This window comes from Poeciliopsis prolifica, unplaced genomic scaffold (assembly GCF_027474105.1).
Source record: "Poeciliopsis prolifica strain line A6 unplaced genomic scaffold, Auburn_PproV2 SCAFFOLD032, whole genome shotgun sequence".
Classification (NCBI taxonomy): Eukaryota; Metazoa; Chordata; class Actinopteri; order Cyprinodontiformes; family Poeciliidae; genus Poeciliopsis; species Poeciliopsis prolifica.
The window spans coordinates 2,842,681-2,868,438 of record NW_026562407.1 but is presented as its reverse complement, the minus strand read 5'-3'; the positions used below and the strand labels follow the sequence as shown (position 1 = coordinate 2,868,438).

Below are 25,758 nucleotides of genomic sequence, written 5' to 3'. Positions count from 1 at the left end.
AGATTTCTAACGATGCATCTGTCTTGACAATCCCGCTTCCCTCAGTTTCCACCCAAGGTCACGAGGAACGACTAATTCAGAGTCGGAGAGTAAATGTGCATCGTGCCGAGCGGGCAGGAAATCAGAGCTGGAAGTAGGGGGGGATGAAAGATAAAAGACGAAGAATGAACAGGAATGAAAACCAGGAGAGAAGGAGTAAAGTTGAGCACGGCCAGGAGGAAATCGCATCAAGACGCCACAAATCGGATTTTTAGCAAAGTGGATTCTTGGATCTCTCTTCAAATTTTTGGAATACGGCGCCGGAATCAAGCAAGCAATCAGGATTTTCCAGGTTTTTCTCAGTCTATAAAAGCCTAAGCGGATATCGTGGGATTGGGATTTCTTCAACTCTCCGGTTTCAAGAGGTTGACCTACATCAGCCTTTTCCCTTTTTGCTGTGCGGAGGAGTGAGTGGGACAGGTTTCACCAGTAAAAACACAACCCACCCAGCCCTGGGCTGGCCTCGTATCAGCACAAACACCAGAGGCGAGATCTGTGCTCCACACTGACACACATCCTCATCCACACACACAAAACACACAGACCTAAACCTGGATGACATGTGGAGCTGATTTGGATTATAGAGGCGCACAGACGGAAAAGGTAACGTCAACGGAGCGTCACACACACACAACCTTAAAAAAGATTCCGTTTTTTCACATTTTCTTTTGGATTTCATAAGATTGACCAACATGACATGGTAAATAATTGTGAAATGGAAGAAAGAAGTATAAATCAAATAACTCTGGCATGCACTTGTATCCAGCTCCATTTACTCTGATGCCCCTAAATAAAATCTAGTGGAAAAACTTATCAGAAGTCTCCTTATTCAGAAATAGTCATATGACGTGTAATTTAATCTCAGTATGCAAACATCAGAGGTTTGTTAGACAACATTTGTGAATAAAAATCACATTTAACGCTGGTTTAGATGATAAAGTCCACTTCTCAATCAGAAAAGGGAAACCATATGGCGCATTCAGATGGTTTTCATGCCGAAAACAAGATGTGAAGTCGCATTCATGGCATGAGACGTTAACTGGAGAGCATTGATTGGGGAAGCAGCCAAGAGGCAGTGGAGGAGGTGTAGAGAGCCACAGCTCGGGTGGGAGAATCGGTAGAAGGCTGGTCATGTCTGGTAGAGCTGCCGGTGTCCTGCAACTCTTAGACGTCTCTCTGGTCCAACACACTTAAATCCAACAGCTGAATCACCTCCTAAGTGCAGTCAAGTTCTCCAGAGTCCTGCTAATGACCTCATTATTTGACTCAGGTGTGTTGAAGCAGAGACACATCTAAAGTTGAGGGAGACCAGCCCTGGAGGTCTGGAGTTCCCCAGCCCTGGGCGAGACTCTCAACGTGACCTAAATACGGATTTTCCCCCTGCCTGAAGAGCCCAACGTAATATGTGATCCTAAATCAGACAAGTGTACAATTGTTTTAAAGTGCCTGCAGTCAAGTTGCATTTCAGACATAAGTGTGCTTCAAGACAAGGAAGACGCTGTAAATCTGGACATAAACAGTGGTTGAGGCTTTCTTCTTTTTATTAGCTTCCTTCGTCTTGTGACAATCCTGTCAGCTCCCATTGCTCAACAATCAACTTCTTCTGTTCAAGCGGGTCACTTTGGGGTTGTAAACCATTTACACACAAGTCTGATTAAATTGATGGTATGATCAAGTAAAAAGGAAACAGAGAGAAAGTCAGAATTGAGCATCAAGACCTGCAGTTCTCATGCAGCCCAACTATAGAAATTTGCCCTTATGGAAATTGGAAGGGGACCATTTTGGTCATCATGTAAAACATAATTATGTGTTTTAAATGTTCCTGTGGTGAAACTTGGTAGTGACAGCATCATTCTGTTTTGACTGCCAATAGAAAATGACTCTAAACAGGCAGCCAACAATATCTTGAATTAGTCATGTATTAGGACAGCCTAGTCAAATCCAGACTTAAATTCAAGTGAGGATCTCAGACAACACTTGGAGGTTTTCAGTTGCTTTTTGTCCAATCTGACTGAACTGAACAGATTCAGTCTCCAGATGAGCAAAGCTGGTCGTAACGCACCATAAAAAACACACTCGGCTGTAACTGCAGCCAAGGGAGGTCGTCACAATGCGTCGCCGTCTTTCCCCTTCACTTTTACGTACTGCTTTGTTTATGAAACCCTAATAAAACACATGCTAGTTTTCTGAAGTTTAGGGTGTGCAGAAAGATTGAGCACATGTTGGTCCAGCAGATTCAAATCCATATCTGCATGGTTTGGCCTTGTGTGCTGAATCATTAAGTGCATGAATGTGGTGGGCACAGAGGCTCTGTCTCTCACACAAACGCACTCAGGGACTGTGAATAATGAACAGATGTGCATTTGTAGCAGAAGCATAGAAGGCAAACGGAGTGCATGCAGACTGAAGGACGCAGTTTCAAATCTCACATATGGCACAGATGACTGTAAGCTTTCATCACTCCGCCGCGGCTCTGACACCCCTCTTTCTTACCCCACGCCATGCTAACACTCAACTGTGTGTCAGCCAGCTGTCCTGTATCGGATTACTCAATAGGCACGTCTCAGCGTGGCTTTCATCACCTAGGCCTTTATGCAATCTCACCTGGCGCCTTGCATGTATGAAGGCAGCATGGAGGGATGCGGGGCAGAGGAGCGTTTGTTGTGCTCTAACCTCCCTTCATTCGAGGCTCTTTACGTAAGCCGCGTCTGCTCGCAAACACAAGCAGATTTGGCACACTGACACATGAGATCAGGCTGACTGGATCGGGAGGAGGATAAGCAGGCGATGAGAAAGACACAGATAGGGAGGAAGAGGGAGGGCTGACATGGGAGTGAGGGTTAAGATTGGGTTGATGAAAGGATGCAGGGGAGGAGTGAGATTTAAATGAATGGAGCTTCGTCACGTGATGAGATGCAATTTAATGGAAGAAATAGAGGGAAAAGGGAAAACTAGGACAAGACACGTTAAATAGTCTATAATGCTGAAATAAAGCTTAAAGGGATCAAATAAAGGACCGACTGAGATCTGTCCATCACAGATACATTTAGTTCTAGATGATCTCAAAGTCTGTTACGAAGCAACGACTATGGATGGATGGATGGATGGATGGATGGATGGATGGATGGATGGATGGATGGATGGATGGATGGATGGATGGATGGATGGATGGATGGATGGATGGATGGATGGATGGATGGATGGATGGATGTTCTCTTTCTCATTTTGTGCTCCATCGTTTTCCTCTTTCAACCTGCTCAGAAACCCACAACCATTCGCTCCATCTTCGACTTGCTTCAAACCTGAGTCTCTGCAGAAGGACTAGCTGAATCTTTCAAAGTGTGACAAAGAGGATTTCCATTTACCCAAATCGTAATCTTAAAACTGCTCTGTGCTCCTGCACTAATGAGTGCAGCAAGAAAAGAGAGCAGCAGAGAGACTCCTCCGGTTCAGTAAAAGCTCCATAAAAAAGCCATTCCCTCAATTATGTTGCAGATGCACCGTGTGGCTCGTTGTTACTAGGGGTGCCCGCCTTTCATGGGCTACAGTTGGGGGAGAGCAGCAGATGGGGTGCACACTGTGCAAAGCAGGAGGCCTGCCAACATGAACAGACTGGAAAGTAAAAGAGGAGATGGGCGAAGAAGCAAAACGTATGGGATAGACAGGATCCGCTGGAAAAAAGACTAGACAAAGCCTGCAATTTCTTTCAGCCTGTAAAGTAAAAAGTTTGGGTCCTTGCCATAGAAAATTGAGGCCAATATTCTGCAGATTCATAAAGCCCTCTAGCTCAGAATGCTTCCCGCGCTCACACACAATGCTTCACAGCACATTAGGAAGCCTAATTATTGTTAATTTATGACTAAAAAGCGAAAAAGAAAGGAGGGACAGTCTGATTAAGCAATCAAAAAAGTGTGGCTGAGCACGATGGCAGCGGACATTCGTGGATAATTACACAAAACCGATCATGGCAGACAGGTGATTAGATGTCGGGGATGATGGACGAGGGTTGTGAAGTGTCAGACACCTTCAAGAGTTAAGCAGCTTTCAATCAAGGAGGGAAATGGAGGATATTTGAACCACTGATATGGGATGCCTAGCTGGAAGCAAATGGTGGGATGAGAAGCATGGTGGCCACATTTAAGGACAATGAGAAAGAGAAACAAAGGGTGAGAAAGGGTCAAAAGAGGAAGACCAGGCTTAGAGATGACACCTTAGTGGAGGAATGACAAATGGAAATAAGAAAAGAGAGGAAGTCTAGTGACAATACATCAGTCAGAGATCAATGTTAAATGATAAGTTTGACCTAAAAATCCAGCTGGAATGATTAAAGACATGGCAGGAAACAAAGGACAAGGCCAAAGATTGGGCAACCAGGAAGCTCCGCCGTAAACGGCAGGAAGCAACTGGGATGTGTGTTAACAGAAAGTAAGGGAAAGAAGGGTGAAAGGATGAGTAATTAAACTGTTGACAGACTGTTTATGCACAGCGGGCGCTTGATGAGCAGAACAAACCGTAACTACGCAACCGCTGGAGACAGACGGCAGATTGGTTTTAGGGTGGAAGGAGAGTGAAGAGAAATGGGAGGAGAGCCAAGTGTGAAAATGAGAGCGAAGCAACAGGGGGTGTTAGGGGAAGGAAGAGTCGCACAAGAGGAGAGAACGGGATGAAGGACAACAGGGTATGGAAAAAGACATTTTTGATATCTGAAGATTTCTGAAAAGTCCAGATTAGCATATCTTTCAAGAGAATACCTCCTACATGGCTGACCAGAATGCAGGTCAGTTAAAACCTTGAAATAATTTGGACTCTGATTCACCTTCAAAGAAGAGAAAACTCAAGTGACTTAGAGACTTCAGAATAAAAAATTGAGCTGAATGATTTCAAAAACTCAAGAGAGACTTGACTCTTTTGTTGACCTGTTCTCTAAAAACGTGTGAAATGACTACGTCTTCTCCTCTAAGGATTTAAAACTTACGTTTGATTTGTCCTCTGAAAGATCAAAAACTTGACTCTTCAAAGACTAGATCCTAACTCAGTCATTTAAGGTCTATAAAATGAACTTTATCTTACCTATACATACTCATAACTTCGATTTTTCTTAAGATTTAGACAAAAAATATTTGCTTGACCCCCCAAGAGAAACTCCAGACATTTTTCAAAGACTTGAACTTGCCTCAGATTCATCTGTTAAAGCTAAAATCTTGACTTGGACGCCTCTTTTTGTGTCTAGCAACTTGAGTCAGACTCACCCTTTGACTGGAGTGTCCGAGTCAAGTTTTTAAACTTTAGAAACTAGAAACTGGACTCCAACTTGATTAAAAAATCAGAAGAAACATAAGCTCAATACTTGGATCAATGTCAACATTCAAAGACTCAAAACACATTTGACTCAAAAACAGGCTTCATAAAGATTTAAAACTTGACACAGACTCACCCTTCGACGACTTGTACATCGACTAAGACTCGCCCTTTAAAAAGACTTAAATGAGTCGTGACTTTTGAAGGCAAAACTTGACTCGGGCTCACATTAAACACCCAAGAAACGTAACAAGATGTCCCAGATAATTGGCAGCACAAAAACTGATAGTTTCTACAGGGAACCTAAACAAAGGAGTGGAGAGTTAATAGCCATGCGTAAGGAGCCAAATTTAAAGTCATATGCATCTAAATCCTGCACCATACGTCTGGAAGCACATTTGTTCGCCTGCGTTATCAACGTCAACAGATGTGGGCTGAAGATGCTCGAGTGAATCACGGTGCTGAATGCAGCGTGGGTGACGACTGTCAGAGCAAACCAGCTTGCACTTCGTTTGCCACACGTACAGTCTGAGTCTCCGTGTTTTCTGCTTGTATCAGCAATGCTGAGCATTTGCATTTTGACGTGCAAAAGTCAACAAGCTCGAGGGAAACCAACAACACCGCAGGCTGGATGAACTGCCGCATTGTTTCGGCATTATTATTGTCACAAATCAAGGAGAGAGCAGCAAGAAAGCGCTCTGTCGAGTTGCAGTGAAAGTTGTGATTCATTACGGCGGAGGAAGGCCTCCGATCAAACGCGTACGATGCCAACAAGCCTCAGCCGAGAAATCATTTAGCGTGTTTTCGATACAGACGCCACAGGCATCCATTTTCCTCAAAGGATGTTTGTGTTATTCCCAGCTCTTATCTCTGATGTTCTGCATCTCTGTGCACCCCTTTGTTTCACAGGGGGATGAAAGCAAATGGATGAGAGCAACATAGGAAAAAGCAAACAAGACAAGAAGAAAAGCATTAGTGAAAGGAGGTATATGTGCACCAGTGTTGTTTGCCCATCGGTAGCATCAATCAATACATCCATCATTATGATTCAAAGGCATGGCTGGTATGTCATTGACCTACTGTGCTAGATGCAGGCTGCTGATTGGGTATTTGTTCTCATGTTCAGCTCTTCCCCCTGAGGAAGCTAGGATCCCTGCTGAATCATCAACCTGTGACTACATACACAAGCGTGGCTGTTGTCAAACAGCGTCCTATCGTGTAAGCCAATCAGGGTCCAGTATGATTGGCGCAGCAGGGTTTCTGAATAGGCGGAAAACGTTGCACAGAGGTGGCCAGTTTAAGTGCTGCTGCCCAAGTGGTGTTTGTTGTTTTTGTCCTCGCCTGGGCCAATGCAAACATTCACAGGTGCACATGAGAAACACATCAACAATCACCCGCTGAAAATATGGCAAGGTGGCAGCAAAAGCTGTTAGGAAAGAGTGAGAAGTGACTAGATAGATTTCAGCGGTAAGATAAAGAAGAGAAAACTGAAAATGAAGAAAAAAAGTGTGAAAAAAATTTAAGTACCAGATATTTTCGATTAACTTTTTCTGCTTTGCATCTCATCCACTAATGCAGACTGAAAACATTTTCCAAAGTTGAGCATCTGATTAATTTCCACTGGTTTTACTGCATACTCATTGATGTTATCAGTACAGTTTTCTGCATTGAGCAACTTTCATTTTCCGCAAAATGCCACTAGAAGTCCAGTAATGACAGCTAAAACAATCTACAGATGTTTGCTGGGTTTTGTCAGGCCAATGTGACGATTATCATTTAGTGGCTTAGAAAATAGGATTTATGCAGAATTACCATCTGGATAGAGGATTTTTCATCCCAATCAGAGAAAAACATCAAACTAGAGTAGATGAGGCCTTCATGTTTGTGCTGCAGAGATGCAGCTAAGATGAACAAGAAAGTCTGTCTATTTAAAGTTAAGGTTTTAATCATTTTGAACTCTCAGGATCATCTTTGGTTACATCTGTTATATGGAAGGAGCAAAAAACCTCAAGAAGACATCAGAAAAAGGACTGAAGGACTGATTCATTGTTGTAAAAATAACTCTGAAGTGATTTAAACACTTATTATTTTGTTAAAGATTTGTGTGGCACTTGTGGCTTTTACTTTCAACATTTAAGGACAGGAAATGGACAAAACGTGTAAATATGAAGAGAATTAAATTTTAAAAGTTCAATTTAAATCTCCAGTCAGTTAAATAGTGGCGCATTTGCTTCATTGTTTGAAAAAATCTAAGAATGGAATTTTCTGCTGCGGATATCAATATTGCACCACTACTGAATCAAATAATCATTTGTCTACAATTTCTTTGCTGTGCAGTCTTTGAACTGCAGTAAAAATGCAGGTTTGAGCTGATTTGAATGGAGAAAAACACCCTCATCTGATGGCCCGCGCGGCTGTTCACCCATCATCCTAATTGTAGCACACAATGAGTGAGACTACTTGAAATCTGCAAAAGTGAACATTCATTTGTAATAAACTACATATTTCAAACTAATGGCTGACCAATGTTCACTCCAAGCCCTAGAAAATGCCACAAGTATACAGATGGCAATTCTGAACAGCATTCAATCAACAGTTTCAGCTGATGACAGTTTTATTCTGGGGAGTTAAAATCAACATATTTGGATCTCGGCTGCATCAGCTCAGATGTTGAAGTCTAAGGCAAAAATATATGTAAATGACAGCAATAATGGCAAAAAATAGTCTAACAAAATAAGGCTTACACACATCAAAATGACAATCTCTGCAGACACACGATGCAAATTCAAAATGAATCCCCCCCTCCCTGTTTCCATTTCACAAAATACGGCATCTTCATTAAGAGATGAGCATGTGGCAATAACGAAGACTGTCAGCAATTAATTACAGCTTTTTATTGGCTCCCATCTTAAACCACTGTGCAATTTAATCAGATACAACTATGTGAATGCCATCTGGAGTGAGGAATAAACAAAGCCCAACATTGCTGAGATGCTTCTCAATTTGACAACCATCAACCAATGACAAATGACTCCACTACAAGGAGAAAAGGAGGAATCCAGGGTGTAGCAGTGTGACTGAGCCGTTTAACACTTTGGTTCTGCTGTTTTCTCTGCTGTACAGAGGGGGAAACTATTCCTACTGGTCAAACTTTATTCCATTATGTACCGTAGTATCATATTCACTGGTAATGTCTGTCACAGATCAACACAAAGGACGATGCATGGTTTTATAGTTTAGCATGAATGATTAGCTGTGGTTCCATTGCAAATGTGCACAAATCTTAGTGGATGTTCTTATAATGTCGAAAAAACACAATTTTGTGATTGCTGTGTTTTCATTAAATAAGAATTTAATTGAATTGTGTGACATCTCTGCTGCAAAAAACGTGTTTCCATTGCAGATTTAGTAAATGATCAAATACTAGTTTTCTTTTTACGTTGCCATATTTGCATTCAGCGAATACATTTTTGTAATTTTAAATTCTAGGGTAAATGAAGACGCAGTTGTTGTGGTGTGCATTTGACCTTGGAGGAAAACTCTTTAGACACATTTCTACCAGTTTTCCACATTTAGGCACATTTTTGCCAACTCTTCTTTGTAAAATATTTCAAGCTCAGTCAGATTGCATGATTAGCTTCTATAACACTCCAAGTCTTGCCACTCATTCTCAATTGTATTCTGACCTGGACTTTGACTGGACCAGTTTGTTTTAAACTACTGTAGCTCAGGCTGTATGTTCAGGGTCGACGTTCTGGTTTAGCTTAAACTGTCTGCTTTCAGGTTTGTCCTGTATTTTTTTTTTGACGATTATGACACGCTGCCACTCGATTTTCCCCCGTGTTACTAAAATAAGACAGTCACAGTCACCACAGCTGCCAATTCAATTTACCTTCTGGAAAACAGGATCCCCTAAGCTTTGCAGCTTGTGTTCGCTCTCTTCCAACGGGGGGGAAATTAGAGCGACTCATGAAGGGCGGAATATCGCCTGCCACCCTCATGGAGGTGTTAATAACGTTAATAACAGCGTTCAGCAACTGATTTACCTTAGACTGGGAAGAGGTGAACCGTGAAGACGATGTAAACTTTAAATGCATTTTGCAACTTGATTGGGGGGGAAGCGCCTGAAAAGCCGGAGCCATTTGAGGGGTTTAAGCTGCTTATCAGCAGCCTGATGATTGCCTGGAGCATTCAAACTAACAAATATGAAGCAACGAGGGAAATCCATCTGAGCTTTTATTATTTAGCTGCAGCTAATTGCTTTGTTGTAGCTGCTAAAGATACTAAATGCAGGAAAATTGGATCTTGATTAGCCTTTTGTTTACATTAAGAAGACTTGCTGAATCATTTGAGATGATGAGGAATCAAGAAAGGGCAAAGATTTGAGTTTTGACTTCAGGTACAAATTTCTACACAGCGGATAAAAAAAAATTTCACAGGGAGGAAAAAAACGACATGCTTGGTTGAGTTCTCAGGAATGTCTTCAGTTTTTCCTCATGGTTCACAGATTCTCGGATAAATCGGAGCACAGGGGTCACGCTGCCTTCTGCTTTTCAGTCGGTTCATACAGATATAAAAGAGCTGCTGTTCTCTCGCCCAAGAAAAAGAAACTTAAGGTAGAAAGCAACTTTCATGACTTCAGTTTGTAACACAGCATTCCAGGTTAATTAAAGACTGCCTTTCTTATCTATGCAAACCTTAAAAAGGGAAGAAAACTTCAAAGCCTCCAATGGTATTAGGTTTTTACTCCAAATGCAGCATGAAGAGGAAACAAGCTCTTCTTTTATGAGTTGCCAAGTTCAAATATTTAAGTCAGAACTTCTCTTTAGATAAAGCGCCAGAGACAGAAGTGCCTTAATATCCCACAAACTGACTGATGAAACGCTCTTGTCCTCTCATTTTATGCACATCAGTGGCAAGTAGTTTCATCCAGCTGAAGGAAAATCACCCAAAAACAAAGCTGTCATGGTTTTTAAATGGAGAGGGGAAAAATGAGCAACAGCTTCGGAAAATTAGGTCTTTCGGAGCCTTTTTAATGTCTGAAGTGAATCAGGGTTGGGAGAGGCAAGAAAAACAAAAACATTTTAATAATCTGACTGTGCCGTGCTCCAAAAATAGAGACAATTATCGAAATCTTCCAAGTAGGATGGGCTCCAACAGGATTTAGTGAGACAGATTCACACTTGCTCATCGTACACAAACAGAAACAAGCTGGCTGTTGTTGTTGCCTTTTTCTCCCCTCATAAACGGCGCAGGAGGATTTAGCCGAGGATATCAGAATAAAACTGTTTTTGTGGACTCCAGCTGTGGTGACACAGCAGTTTTCACATTCTTAAATCAAAGTTTCTTTTCCCTCAATGACCAACTTTGTCCATTTTTGTGAAAGATTTCAAGGTACAGGCAAGTGAGACAAACTGGAAGACAATTACATTTTCTGCAGCTGTCAAAAAAAAAAAAGCTACTCAAGCTGTATCACTGTTTACGACTGGATCCAGTAATAACTTATGTTTCCTCCCCTCCTTGAGCTGCAGGCCCCAGAAACCAAGCAGAATGAATTTTCAATGCAGAAATCTTGTGTCATGGATTTGTTATGGTCGACATAATCAGGAGGGCAGCGGCGTGATAACGACAAATAGGTCACTGATAAAGAAGGGGACTGTTCACACAAACATATTCACCTGGAACGGACACCATACCTGCTCTATATAGTCCTTCTTTAACTCATTTATCCCATAAATAAAACTAGACTAAAATTTAAAAGGCTTATTTTCATCTTGTTGCAGTTTGTTTGTGTATCAGGAGGGAAAACGGTTGGTCACGTGTGTTTAGTTTAGATACCTGAAGATCAGAAATGAACGGTTGTTTTATTGTTGAAAGGGAAGTATTAAATATTGCATCAAATTTCCTAATACTAACGGAAAATTAAGTTGAAGGAAAAAAAGAGTCATAAAACTTGGGTCCAGTGTGACGTTTGTGCAGTCGGTGACGGTTTGGGGTGGAATGTCGCTTCATGATGAACAGCTGACCTGCCCTGAATGCTGCTATCAAACCAACCTGGGCTTCCAGTACACCTCAGCAGATCCACTGAAGCAAAAGGAGACCCAACCAGTAACTGTCAGCTCGCTGACATTTCAGGAAAAAAGTTTTAGTGGTCACGTTTAATATCTTAGTTTTGAAAGAAATCGATTTTTTAAAACCTTCATCTTCACATATACCTCTGGAAAAAAATCAAGAAATCACTGCAAAATGATCAGATTCTTTGATTTTACTCTTTCTAGGTCTATGAGTAACATGAATATTGTTTTATTCTATGAACTACTGACAACATGTCTCTGAAATTACAAGCAAAAATTTAGTATTTATTTGAAGAAAATGAGAAATGGTCAAAATAACGAAAAAAAAAGATGCTTTCAGACCTCAAATAATGCATAGAAAACAATTTTATATTAATTTAGAAACAACATTACTGATGTTTTAACTCGGAAATCAGTATTTGGTGGAATAACCAGGAGGTTTTCAATGGGGTTCTGTGCAGTGGGCTCTTTGTTTATTACAGAGCTGTACATTAGAAATCAAGACAACCAAAACAACCAAATAGGTTGTGCTGTTTTCTGATTAAACATTCCCATTCCTCAGGATCAAAGGCATGAATTTGCTGTGAAAAAGGTCAACAATCAGACAGAAAACCCAGAAAGATTTTCCTCAGAGACCTAAGTCTCCCAAACAAATGATTGGCATGTCTCCAGGTTTTAGGTGAGGTAATACCGGCGCTACAAAGACCTTGAGAACAATTAGATGAATAAGTTGAACAGAGATCCGTCACCCAGGGGAGTGGGCATCACCTCGCGTCATCACTGACCTATTTTTAGTCAGGTGGAAACAAAACCAGATGCAGCCTTGCTTCTCCACTACAAGTTTGGTTCAAAAGGCCAAAAACTTGTAAGAGGACCTTATTTTTCTGCCACCCTCTTATTTTCCTCCATCAGGTTGGCAACACCTTACAGTCATTTTTTAACGCAGCTCTTCCTTTCGCTAATCAAATCCACTCTTCCCTCTCACATCCCTCTCGCCCTGACAGTGACGGATGGCGGCCTTCACCCGTTTATCGCCTTTACATATTTCTCTGCCCATCTGCTTAACGACACACATTCATACCTGCTGACTCTTCATCCCTCACTCCCTCCCCATCTTCCTCAAACTCCTGTATTTCACTCTTCTTCTGCTCTTTACACTGATGCCTTTTTATTTTCCTCCATCTTATGCAATCCCCCACCATTTTCTTTGTGTCCCCCTACTCCTTCTCTCCATTTCACACTGCTAAGCTCTCCTGCGTTCGCGCTACGCTTCTATATGAAATTTTTACCCCTTCCTGCTCCTGATACACTCCAGCTGACTAAAGAGGACAATACGGCTAAAGAGCAATAGTATCAAAAGGATGAGTGGGCTTACAGTACACACGACAGCTGCAAGAAGAGGCTGCGTGGGCGTTCTTTTGTTTCTTGCCTGCAGGGAAGTGTGTGTGTGTGTGTCTATGCATCTGCCTCCCTATAATTATGACTGTGTGGGAAGACTGTTTTGGTATGCTCCTGGTTGCTTCAGTATGCAAGTGCTCACCTTATATCTAGGCCCTCCAATATGAGCGAGTTTCTAGAAATCTTGGTGCAGCTGCCTCAATATTCAGTCTGTATCTGTGCGTGCAGAGTTCTTTATTTCAGAATAAAACAATGTGACGCTTAAGTACATCTCGGCTGAAACACAAAAGTGTTTTGCTTCCAAGCAGCCAGAAGTTGTTGTGACTTTCTAAAAATAGCTGGATCAGTTCTTTGTGTTCTCTGGAAGGCATTTCAAATGGCTGTTTTTGCACGTTTCCTTGGATAAATTTTTCGTCATCCATCAAAAGGACAAAACAATAAGTGTAAGGCATGATAAGCCAATCATGCAGCAGCAAGTTGGTGAATGACTGGAGAGTTCTGGCTGAAGTTCACCTTTAACATCAAAACAAAAAACTGGAAATTAACTTTAAACATTCTGTTTGTGTACAACATGAGCTTTTCAGAAGCTGCTGATCTTCTGGGACTGCAAAAAATAGAAACTATCCAGTGAGCAGCAGCTTTGTAGACATCAAAAGAGTACAGGCAGACGATTAATTTGAGAGGATGAAAGCTAACAGTTGCTCAAATAACCAGTTGTTTCCACTGAGATGTGAGGAATACAATCTGAACACAGTGAAATTTGAAGATGTTGACCTACAGCTAGACCAGAGCGTTTACCACTTTCCTCTGCAACAGACTGCTAACTGAGGCTGAAATTCACACAAATCACAGCGAAAATGTTGCAATATTCAGACAGCAGGGTCAGAGTTTGGAATAAACCACTTTAAAAGCAAAAATCCACTGGGAAATGTTTCCTTTCATGGTGGTTGGTTCATGATGGTCATGCGCCCATATTCTGGTGTCTTCCTCGTGTAGGATTATGCACCATGTCACAAACTCAAATCATCTAACAGTTCATCAAATAAAGGTCTTTTAATAAAACTATCCAACTCAGAAACAGAAGTCTCCCTGACAGGCAAGGGCAAATTATTTCACAACTTTGGCGCGAGTATTTACTTACATTAGGAATCTGCTGGCTGCAGATGAAGCTGTGGTCTACACAGAGAACTCCTCTAGACTAGTGGCAGCAGCAATTAGCAAACAGCTGGTGGAACTGCGAGTCTGCTGAGCTCATCATACTACTTTTCAGTCTGATGCTCCTGAGAATGGCTATAAACAGCGTGAATGGAGTAGCGCTGTTGTGACGATGTGGTGAAGGAAGATCAGGAACTTCTTAAAGAGACAGAAGCCCATATCAAAGTGCAAAATTGCAAAATTATGTGTATTTCTCTATTGGTCATCACTGACCTGTCTGTTCTGTCTTATAATTAAATAAAAAATATATACAATTTTGGTAGCTCTATTCTTGGGTGATGCCTTAAAAATGTTAATATTTTGAGATTAGGAACCTTTTATGATTATTAAATCAAATTCTGATAAAAATCTTTAAACACCCTGAGTCCAAACAAAAACTTCGATTCAGAAAGCAAAGAGAAAATGTTGATCGAGACTTCTTTAAAATGTTGCATGAAAATCTACAAACATGAGGATGATTTCAGATTTCCGTGCAGGACTTTATGAAATCCAAAATGCAGTGAAAGATTAACTTATTTGGGATGTTTTGACGTCGGGAGTTTCTCTGATTTCTTGCGGCGCAGCAACCCGCAGCCCAATCAGATCTGTGGATTACTGTTCTCATGATAAGTGGGTTTTGAGAGCTAATACAAATCCCCTTGTTTATAAACACCACAACATTCACTAAGTCGATTTAAGTCGATTATGGGCTAATGGCATTTGCGGATGGGAGACTAACTGCACACACAAGCACACATACAGTTTATTAACGTCATTAATTGTGCTCAGCATATTTTGAGGGACTGACATTTATAATGTTCCATGGAGAATTAAAGGCCAACAAGGAAATTAAAGCTACATTAGGCCTTAAATGTGAAATCCAATGAAACTTTCAGGCAAATTAGAGCTTTTAAGTCATGCACGAAGCATCTCTTAATTGCTCTGGTTTGGAAGGAGAGTGAAAGAATCCCTTCCAAACCAGTGGACATTTATCTTTCTGAACCTATTAGCTGCTTCATATTTAGATGGATTTGGCTGCACAATCAGAGGCCACGCTGAAATAAAAGTTTGGGTAATGTCAGGTGCAGCGGAGTTGTGCTCCAAATCCTTTCACAGCACATATTTTTACATCATGCAGGCCTCTCTCCTCTCCATTCGTCCGTTTCTGGCTCTCTGGAGGCTCAAAGCCTCATGCATGGTGAAGTACCTGGAGATTTCTAAAAATAGAAGAGCAAAAAGAAAAAAAAAAGACTGAGGTAGATACAGATATATTGCACAGCTTGAGGAGGTGAAAGCGACTCGGAACGCAACAGAAATGTCCTTTTTTATGGTCGTCTTTGTTCCATTTCTGCTCTCTTAACTTCTGATGTGCATTTCAGTCCTCGATTAGCCATTTCATTTTAATCTTTTGCTGCGAAAAAGAGTAAATAAAGTTTCTGGAGGGCTAATTTAGTGTCTACTGCCTCATGAGAGCAAGACGGAGAATTTCTCTAACATAGATGCGTTTGAAGATCACTGCAAATTCCTCAAAACACAGAGGAATTTTATTTTCTGAAGTAAAAGTAAAATGGTGGATTCATTCAGGAAAAAATGTTCAGACAAGTAGCAGGTTGGTTAGTTGATCCTTACAAATTAAAGCCAGATGCTGTTTTGGCAAATTTTCGCAGCTGTGCGCTCACAGAAACACGGATCCCTGCACCTCCCTGCAGTACAGTGTGTAAGATGAGATTTTATTGATCTCAAGAGGGGAAATTCTTACTGCTGCAGCAGAACAACGAGCACAGCACAGAGGCAGCCGAAGATAAGGGAGAAAAGGAATGATAAAATCGGAATTAAAAGTTTTATATAACAACCAAGAGCAGTACAGGGGATAGAAAACTGCCGGAAGGAAAAAGGATTTTCAGTGATGTTTCAGATGTGCGGGAAAACTGAAATAGATAACCCCAGATTTGCAGAAGTGTTCAGACAGTGATAAGTTGGGAGTCAGTTTATATGAAATCTGATAGCAGGGTTCAAAAATGATGAATGTAGAGAACTGCAAGTCTTTGAAAAGTTGCTCTGAAATTAAATTATCATGCATGTATAATAAGTTTGGGTGAAATTTCAGAGTTCTTCTGCAATTGTTTAAACTGAGAGCTTCTTTAACTTGTAAAGAAATTCACTATTGCATTTAAATTTAACAGAACAAACACTGAATTGCAACGACATACTACAGTGTAGTTTACTGTAATCATACGTGACAAACCAACACAAAGTAGTGAACAGAAAATGATTCATGGATTTCCACAGCAGAATGCTGCCACCGTCGAGTGTTACCATGGTTGAGGTGTGTTAAGGGTGCAGAGCGCTTCGCGTTTTGCATGTCACCCATAAATTAAACTTCTCATACGTTTGTTGAGCCTCCTACATTGCTTAAAACACCGCAAACTGTAAGTTAAAATGATTTTATTGCCAAACAGAAGCTAAATTAAGAACTGACAATAGAGGTGATCTCAGTATTTGGAAATTAAGATGTCAAGCATCACGTTGGAAAAACTTCTCTGCTACCAGGCAGACTGAGTTATGAGCATTAAGCCTATTTTTGTTATGTGTAGAATATGCATCAATCGGCATTAGTGGCTCTAATGCAGCATTAGTATGCATTAGAGCTAACAGCGCTAATTTTGTGCCTGTAGTTGAACTTATGACTTTCATCTTCACACTCCTTCATAAAAAGCAGGTTTGCAGTTGCGTAATTGATCTATGAACTCATTGTACCTGAGCAGTGGATCTGTGCAGCTCCTCCAGATATCGTTATAGCTTCTCGGATTAATGTTCTAATAACTTCGCCAGTCAGTTTAGATGGTATTCTCCTTACATATTGAATATCAGGGATATTATTTGAACTTCCCCACAACTTCATCCCTGATTTATCTGCTATGTCTCTTAATATGCTGTTTATTCCCTAACAAACCTCAGAAAAGCTGGGCTCTATTTACTAATTAAGTCCTCTGAAGGCAACGAGTTGCATTAGATCAGGGATGTCGCACTCCAGTCTCCGGGGTGTCGGTGTCCTGCAACTCTTAGATGAAACCCTGGTCCAACACACTTGAGTCAGATTGTTAAATGACCTCCTTGTTATGAACTCGGAGACTATAGAGTCCTGCTAATGACCTGATTATTTGGTTCAGGTATGTTGAAGGAAAGATTTGCAGGACACTGACCCCTGAGAAACAAATAAAGATCATCATAATTCAGAGAAACCTTGACCCTCCCATCAGATAGTTTATACAACATAAAGGATCAATTGCGACAACAGTTATGAAGAAAATATGAGGTAAAGCGTAGTGAGACCAAAGCGAGGTGAGAATGAAAGGGAAAGAAAGATCACATGAAATGAATTGGACAGGTTGTGATCCATCTCTTAGGGTCACATCGATCAGCGAGTGAAGGGATCCCTTACATCCAAGTTTGTGTGCACGCCCATCAGAAAGCTTCAACGCTGCACTCCCGGGCTGCAAATGAGATCTGAGAACAATATACGAAGGAGGGAGAGAGATGCAGAGGTGAAAAATGAAACAAAAAAGTCTGCAGGAGTGAGGGAGACGTAAGGGAGAAAAATGACTGTACAGGATAATCAAGTGATGAAGCAGATGGGGAGAGGAAGTAGATAAATGAAAGGGGAAGAGAGAAAGGATCGCAGGCAGGCCGCAGAAGGGAACACAACAAGAACCTGACGTGGTGCAAGAAGTCGTGCGAGCGCACATCGACTAAAAGTAGGTGCAAGAGGCGGCAAGGAGATGTGGAGGTCAGCAGCCGAGTCAGCAAGCGACACAGAGACAAGACAAAAAGATGGAGGAGGAGGAAGAGGTGGGAAAAGATGGTGAGGAAGAGCTGTGACTGATAACATTGTCGTATTCAGGTTGCCTCAAGGGCAAACACAAGTGAGGAAAAGAAAAAAGGGATGAGACAAAGAGATGAAAAAGTGGAAATTTACAGAGGAGCCAGGGGCGGAAACTGTTCTAAGATGGAAGGTGAGTAAGGATGAAGAGACAGGTGAAAGGAACTGCAGGTAGATGGAGGGAAGGGAAGGAAACCATCCATGGCCGTACACTAATAGAGTCGGAGAGGTATGGAGGTTAAAACCATGCCTGGGCATGCCCGGGGCAGATGGATGAGAGGGCTTTCACCTGGAGGCAGAAATTAGAGACAGTATGGACAAATGTACAGCAGGAAGGTTTCTATATGAGTGATAGGAAAGTGGAGACACAACTTGACCCCACAGTGATGAAAAAAACTCCTGATGGAGCTTTTTAGGGACGACTATCAACCTGACTCGATCTCATTTATCCATGTTACATGGTTCTAAGTAGATTTTGCACAACTAAAGACGAAGCTTTACCCATTTTTACTCTGTCTCACCCAGACGAGATGGAGAGTGAAGAGTAATTTGAAGTTTTTTTTTATGTTTACCAGCTTGAAGATGACAGCCTGCATCAACCTAGCTTGTTTTATTTTTTATTTTTTCCCACAAGTGCTCCATATTTAGCTTCATCCATTTTTCCATGAACTCTGAGTTTCCCTGGTCCCACATAAAGAAAAGCATCCCCATGGCATGATGTTGCTACCACCAAGCATTGCCAAGTTTACATCAAGGATCTCCTTAGTGTTTTGGAATCAATTTTTAAACTTAAACTTTCAGCTGTGATTATGGTCTCCCCTTCGTTGCCGGTGGCTAACTTCAGACTGGATCTCTGCTTCAACAGAGTTTCTATTGCCCTCCTACATACTTCTCTGGACTCTCAACCAAGGGAACGGCCACATGACGCTTTTTGTCACTTTGACCATTATACAGTCCCTGCATGATTTTGCAAATACTTGTATGCTTAATTTGTGCTCAAAATTCCTGATTTTGTGATGCTATTTTTTTTAAATGCAAGGAATTCCTCACTGACTCTTTTTAAAACCTACATGCTTTATATAAAAAGGTAAGAAAAGAAGAACAGAAAATCAGACAGAAACATTATTCTTCTAAAGAAGTAGAATCTATCTACTTTTGTTCCTTGGACTATCACGAACTGCAGGTGGGTGTTAGTCTCTCAAACCCAATAGTTTTGACCATTTTTGTAGAAAGTCTGCAACAAATTCATAATTATGCAATACTGCAAAACCAATGCAGAGATCTATTGGTTTTGTGTAGATTTCTGGAATTGCAAAACACTTAAGGTACTGAATAGTGTTTTCTAACAAACACCTGAGGCTTTCACACACATGCTGTGCTTAATCTGTGAATTAATTAGTCAGATGGACTCTTTTCCAATCAAAATCATTTCAAAATAGTCATTCCTTAAAGATATCTGATTAAAGCAGCTCAAATATGTACATATTCCAGGCTTCTCATGTTTTCACTTCTTAAAAAAATGTTGAAATCTTATTTATTGCCACAATTATATGTTTTGTGTGTTGGTCTTTCACATAAAATTTCAATAAAACCATTTAAAGTTTGTTTAATGTGACAAAATAAGAAATAAAAAAATAAATAAATACGTACACATATAAATAACACATTTCTGTTTGAATCCAACATTTGCTGCCCACAGGACCAGCTGTCACTGCAGGCAATCATAACTTTGTCCCACGCACAAATCCCCACCGTCTCTTGCTGCGGGCGTTTTCTTCCCGTCCTAAAAGACTAATGTCACTAAACATAGGGAAATGACTGTTGCCCTAAAAACCTTACGCACTTCTTGGTATTCTGTACAGTTTCCAAGAATACAAGAGACACTACATTTTTTACAGCCAACTAGTGAAAAGCAAAAAGAGCCACGCGCTGTCACACACTTGAGTCAGTGAACCATTCATGCTCTGCTCAGCGGATATAAACAGAGCTTTTAACGACTACAATCAAGCTAGAATCCATTTTTTATTCCTCAGTAACTAATGTCCCAGTGGTTAGAAGTTCTGCTGAAATGTTCTGTTTCAAAGGGAAACGCATCCCATTAGCAGGACTATTCATGATCGCTCAAATTAATGGAATCTATTCCCATCACTACACTGCAGCAATGCTTGCTTTTTATTCGCTCATTCTGCTTTAAGTGAGAACATTTAAGAGTGCGAGATAAAATTTATAATCGTTTCCGGCAGAGAGCGTCTTATCACTTTCTTCCTCTTATCTCATTATAAGACGCGTCCAAAAATGGGACGGTTTTGAACAGAGCTCACATTTGGAGAACAGAACGAAGCATGGGAAGCATGTGGAGCGGGGTGGAGACTTTCACAGCAGCGCCGCCTTGGTATCAAAGCTTCACATGGGTAGAGCAAAGCTTTGGAAACTATTAAGTAGCAATTTGCGTCAGCCTGTAACGGTCAGGATGATGCATGGCTCAGCCTGGTCGTTACTCAAAGTCTCAAAGCTTGCATGTATAATACTGTACATCAATATGTAATCACCAAGGTCTACGTTGCGTGCAGCACCACCCTAGAGACACGCCATCCTTCTCCAGAGGAACCTCTTTGTCTCTCCGACTCGAGAATGTCATCCCCACTTTCACCAGAAGTGAGACTGTTACTGTCAACCACTGTCAAACTCTCTGTATCTGGGCTACAGTTGCTATAACAACTGTTGTGCATGCCAATGGCTTTCAGTGAGTCATTCTTGTACCTTATCAAAGCCACAAAACGTGTGTTTACGGGCAGATTTTCGGCACGTCTCAGATGTACAACAGGGTTCTTTGTGTTGGTTTTACAGCGTCGCCCCTTGCGGGGACCTACAGTGTGACCTGATTCAGCTGTCAGGCCCAACGGTTTTGAGAGAAAGTGGCTTTTCCAATCCCTTCTTGAAAATTTCTCTGAGCTGAATGACCATTTTTCAGCTTTCTGGGGCGTTACATTCAGCCACAAAGGCTGTGTTCACTCACTCACTCTCTCAGCAGATCTACAAAACGGTTGTTTTTGTATTTTGAACAGTACTGGAGTGCTTCATAATCATGTGTCATGTATCCTCAGTTTTGTGTCTGAACACCAGCAGGATACACAGGAAAGCAGGCCTAAATTGGATGAGATAGACACCATAATTTTGTTATTTTTGGCTAACAACAATTTAATTACCATATCTCATCTTCAAAACCTTCTTGTGGGAGAAAATCTGCATTCAACCAACAAACAATTTCACTGAAGAAGACAAACTTACATGCATGGACTTCTTACTACATCATTGCAATAACACCGACTTAAATTATTGTAATAAAATCAAATTCTTTGGAGTATAGGGTATTTATTGTTTCTCTGAACAATAAATTATTCAGAAAAATCATTCTAAATTCTGCTTACAGATATCTTCAACATGTTTATTATTTTTGACTAAACATTGATTTGAACCTTTTTAGCCAATATAAATAAGTCATTTCAGGGCTCCAGATAAACTGGCAGTCAAACTGTGTAGATGTTTAAAACAAGTCCACTTCAGCCATATTTAGTGAAAGCTATTTGAAAGTAATGACGCAGATTCAAAGATGAAAGACTGATTTTCTAAATTTCCCTTTGAAAAAACAAGCACGCCTGATTTTGGCATCTAATTTACAAAAGTAAGAATTGATGAACAGCAGCATTTTCTGTGGTGGTCTTCATGTTGACAGTAATATTAGCAAAAGTATACGTTTAACATTAGCATGCTAAAACCTGGCTTCAGTGTGATGCAGTCGGCTAAGGCAGTAGTAGGGTTTTAGTTTAAGAATATTATAGATGAGAAGTTTGTCAAATTTTATTTATTCTTTGACTTTATTTTGTTAATCAACAAGTCGTTTCTCCAGACTTTTGTTGGGTGTATTAAGTTTTGCTAGCTGCTCCTGGCAGTTGGTGGTTACCGCAGTAACTGGCAACTGATAGCTTTTCCCCCTTTTTCTGCTGCCCTAGGTAACCGTGGGGCAGAAGCTTCCGGACTAAAGCTAAACCACCACCATTTTGTTTTCCTCTTTTGTTAGAATAAATACAACGAACCTGAGTCTGTCTGTCAACCTACTGGATCTGGGACGAACATAGACCGGTTACATATATATTGTTTTACCTCAGCAGGGTACAAAGACTCAAACCACTGCCTAGCAGACTATATACCGACTGGTATGTAATGTGAACATGCAGTTTGAAAATGACGCATTCCTTCAAGTACACAATTTACAGCAATCAATGTAGAGAAAATATGGGATATTTCTTCTACTGTGTGAATAACTAAGTGGTTACAACTTCAGAGTGGCAATTACAATAGTATGTAAATATGCAAACCAAGTCTTCTTTCTAGTCCTGTTGAGTCAGAGTAAGTGGGACACAGCAATCCAGACAAAGAGACTCTAAACTCAACATAAATCTTGTCGAATGTATGAAATGTGTGGGAAAATATGTCAACATGACTGTACGTCTTTCTTTATTATCTGATGAAACAAAATCATTTATGCTTATATGTGCATTTTAAAAGGGCAAACGGTAAGAAAAAAAACACTGAACAAATGCTAATATTTTGTCATAAAAGCACATTTAAGAGTTATAGAAACAAATCAATGTGGTCCTAAAATGTATGTCTCCTTTCTGCTCTTCTGTTTCTGCAGGTCTGTGGAAAGCCAGGCGATCTACCATGCTTGTCTCCCCACCCCTCCATCCCTGCAGACAATTGCACCTGCCCCGCACACAACTGCACCCAAAACAAAAAGCAGAGGGATCAACACTTCCCTCTCTATTCCCTTCATCCATCCTCTCCCTCTCATTTCTACCCCCTTTATTCATCTCATCACTGTCCTCCTCATCCCACCTCCTCCACTGTGCCTGCCCCAGGACTTCTACCAAGCGAACCCTTCCAGAATCCGTCACTTTCCCCGTGTTTCACTGGCTGACGCTGGTCACATGCTGCCTGCTGCCCTCTCTGATTGGAGCAGGGGAGACGTGGGGCGTCGTTTCGGCCTGCCCGTTCCACTGTGTGTGTCGAAACTTATCGGAATCGCTCAGCACGCTCTGCGCCGATAAGGGCCTGCTTTTCGTACCGCCGCATGTCGACCGGCGAACGGTGGAGCTGCGACTCGCAGACAACTTTATAACAGAGGTGGGCGGAAATGACTTTGTCAACATGACCGGACTGGTTGATCTGACACTGTCGAGGAACACAATCCACCTGATTCGACCTATGGCCTTTGCTGACCTGGAAAGTCTGCGCTCCTTGCACCTGGATGGTAAGCCATGATCATTTTTCCCAGTTCTCCAGTATAGAATATTAATTTAGTACCTTTTTACAGGAAAACTATTCTGGCATTGTGTTATTTAGGTAACCGCTTGACAACGATTGGACCTAAGGACCTTGCAGGTTTGACTAACCTGCAACACCTGATTGTCAACAACAACCAGCTGGTGAAAGTCTCCATCGAGGCTTTTGATGACTTCCTACTCACTCTAGAGGACCTCGACATGTCCTACAATAACCTTCGGAGGTAAGTTAATTTTTAATCAATCAAAATATATTCTCCAACTTCAGACTTGTCAATAGTTGTCTCTTCCCAGAAATCCTTATGCTACATCTGAGAACACCATCTAAACTAAGACAGATTTCACTTTCAACATACAAGAACTTCTTTCCTCAAACATAATCTCTTAAAATTACCTTGATCTCGTCTTCTGCCTTAGTCTCTAAAATATAATTTTTAACTTAGAGTGTCATGCATAAAACAAATTCGGTGCTTGTTGATATGTGGCAAAGTTCACTTCATGAATTATCCTGTTCAAGTTTTTGAAATAACCCATAAAGTACGTCTTTGAATACGATTTACGTGTTAAACTCTGCTTAATGATTGGTTAGACTTTTGAAAACTTTAAAGAACTGTCAGCTTCAACCATGAAAGGCTGACATTTTAAACAAAATGTTATATTTGTTTATGTCATGTCTTCCTGGAGTTCTGAGACAGAAACACAAATACAACCAAAATCAGGAAAAGATTTCATTAGACCAGTTTATTGTAGAGCCAGACCAAATATTCAATATCGAGTCACCATAAAGGTTTTCCATTGTTTCAGAAGTGCTGGTAAAGCAGAAAAGCCAAACATTTCTCCTACTAAGACTATTTACGGATGTAATGCAACCTCTGGAGCTAAAACAAGTGGTTAAAAGAAAGTAAATGCCTCCATCTGACCCATAGGGGCATTTTTTCCTACACCACGGTTCGCCAAAAGATTGAACGTGGTTCCCAAACCTCGTCATGTTCCCAGCCCTCAATGTGTGGCATCAAAACTCTGGAAACAAAACTGCTTTTATAAACTCACAAGAAACCAATAGAACACAAATAAAAGTCAGTATTCAGCTTTGTCAACCTTTTGAATCTTCATTTTATTTAGTTTTGGTAGTTTCAAGGTAGAATCAGCTTAGGCCTTTTTTATCTGAGCTTCTTTATTTTCCTTTTATGTGAGAAGTAAATACACATGTTTGTCATTGACGGTGAATAAACCTTTGATTAATTTACTTGCTTCCCTGCTTGTGGAATGTAATTCCCTCAAAGGTAAAGAGAATTCAAGCTTTAGCTGATAAAGCTTATTAATGCACATTGGTTTGATGTAACACAGTCTGTCAGTGTTACACAGGACTAACAGCACAGCCCACAATATCTTTTCTCCTCAACTGGGCCTAAGAGTGAATCCAATGTAACAATAAAAAAGGGTTCAAAACGCTAGAATCCAAAAGCACAATAGCAACAGCCAGTAACATCTGGCTGTTGCTATTGACCATTATGACAGCAACGTTAAAACTGCTGAGGCCAGAAGATGACTGAAAGCTCAGAAAACTAAATCAATTTTGATGAGGTTATAATTTTCTTTCACTTCGATTCAGTTATGGCTCCAATGAAAGCATTGTGAAACTTGCTCCTCTGAATGACTATACGTTACTATGGACATTGTATTCGGTTCAGACTTGAGTGCACAATGTAATACTTTGCTAAGGTCATTACAGAACAATGGATGATTTTTACAGCTTCACTATTCAGGGCTAAATAGTTTGGCTGAATAGTCAGAGTCCTCTCCTCTTTCTAAAGCAGCACACAATGCAGATCATTTTAGCAGCAGTCGTCATTAAAATGTTTCAATTGTCTCTCCAACATGAGCACTACAGCCTTTCTAAGGCCTCTACCAAACCTTGAAAGTGCAGATTAGCAGTTTTGAACAGAAAAGCAGCTGCTGCTCGAGTCACTTGGTGGTTATTAAGGAGTCTATTCTGAGCGTTGAAGAATCCGTGTCACGTTCTCCCATAACGGGTAAAAATACTCTGGAAACGGGTTATGTCACGCAAGAAACTCTTCAGATCTGCCTTATCAAGGTAGAGGTTTCACCCTGTGACCCTATTACTTGCAAACGTGATTTTTATGTTCTTGATGCATTCACTTTCAAATGAACAGGATTTGTATAAAAAAAAAAAAAAAAAGAAAAAAAAAGTCCATTAACAGTTTACAGCTTGGGTTTATATGATGGTAATTTACAATGCCATTAGGTCGCTGTGTGATGGAAATAACAGCAAAAAGTTGATGAAAACCAACTCATCTGCACTGCGTTTCTGCTCTACCACAAAATGAACTACGAGCATCAATTCAGTGATCTTATTGTTAGCTCAGAGGGAAGTGTTAATGAGGAGAGAGCAGCTGATATATCTCTGCCATTCTGATTGAATTAGAAGAGCAGAATGGTGACTGTAAAAGGAAGCAGTGGAAGAAAACATGTTTGCATTTGCATTAAAACTACTTCACTGGGAGTAGCACAG

At 40.8% G+C, this 25,758-nt stretch overlaps 2 protein-coding genes across 4 annotated transcripts in view; one reads left to right on the top strand and one right to left on the bottom strand.

Annotated features, from left to right (window-relative positions):
* Positions 1–25,758, bottom strand: part of pcxb (pyruvate carboxylase b) — a 329,618-nt gene that overhangs the window by 104,059 nt on the left and 199,801 nt on the right. The window lies entirely within an intron of this gene.
* LOC129373311 (leucine-rich repeat and fibronectin type-III domain-containing protein 4) overlaps positions 1–25,758 on the top strand; it is a 50,713-nt gene that overhangs the window by 1,550 nt on the left and 23,405 nt on the right. Inside the window, exons 2-4 of one of the 3 annotated variants that reach the window (XM_055051198.1) lie at positions 46–642; positions 22,580–23,194; positions 23,287–23,449. In XM_055051198.1, the coding sequence (XP_054907173.1) occupies positions 22,606–23,194; positions 23,287–23,449 (752 nt within the window). In that variant the 5' untranslated portion in view covers positions 46–642; positions 22,580–22,605. Of the gene's footprint in view, positions 1–2; positions 643–22,330; positions 23,195–23,286; positions 23,450–25,758 lie in introns of those variants that run through there. The other 2 variants (XM_055051197.1, XM_055051196.1) reach the window with 2 other exon arrangements.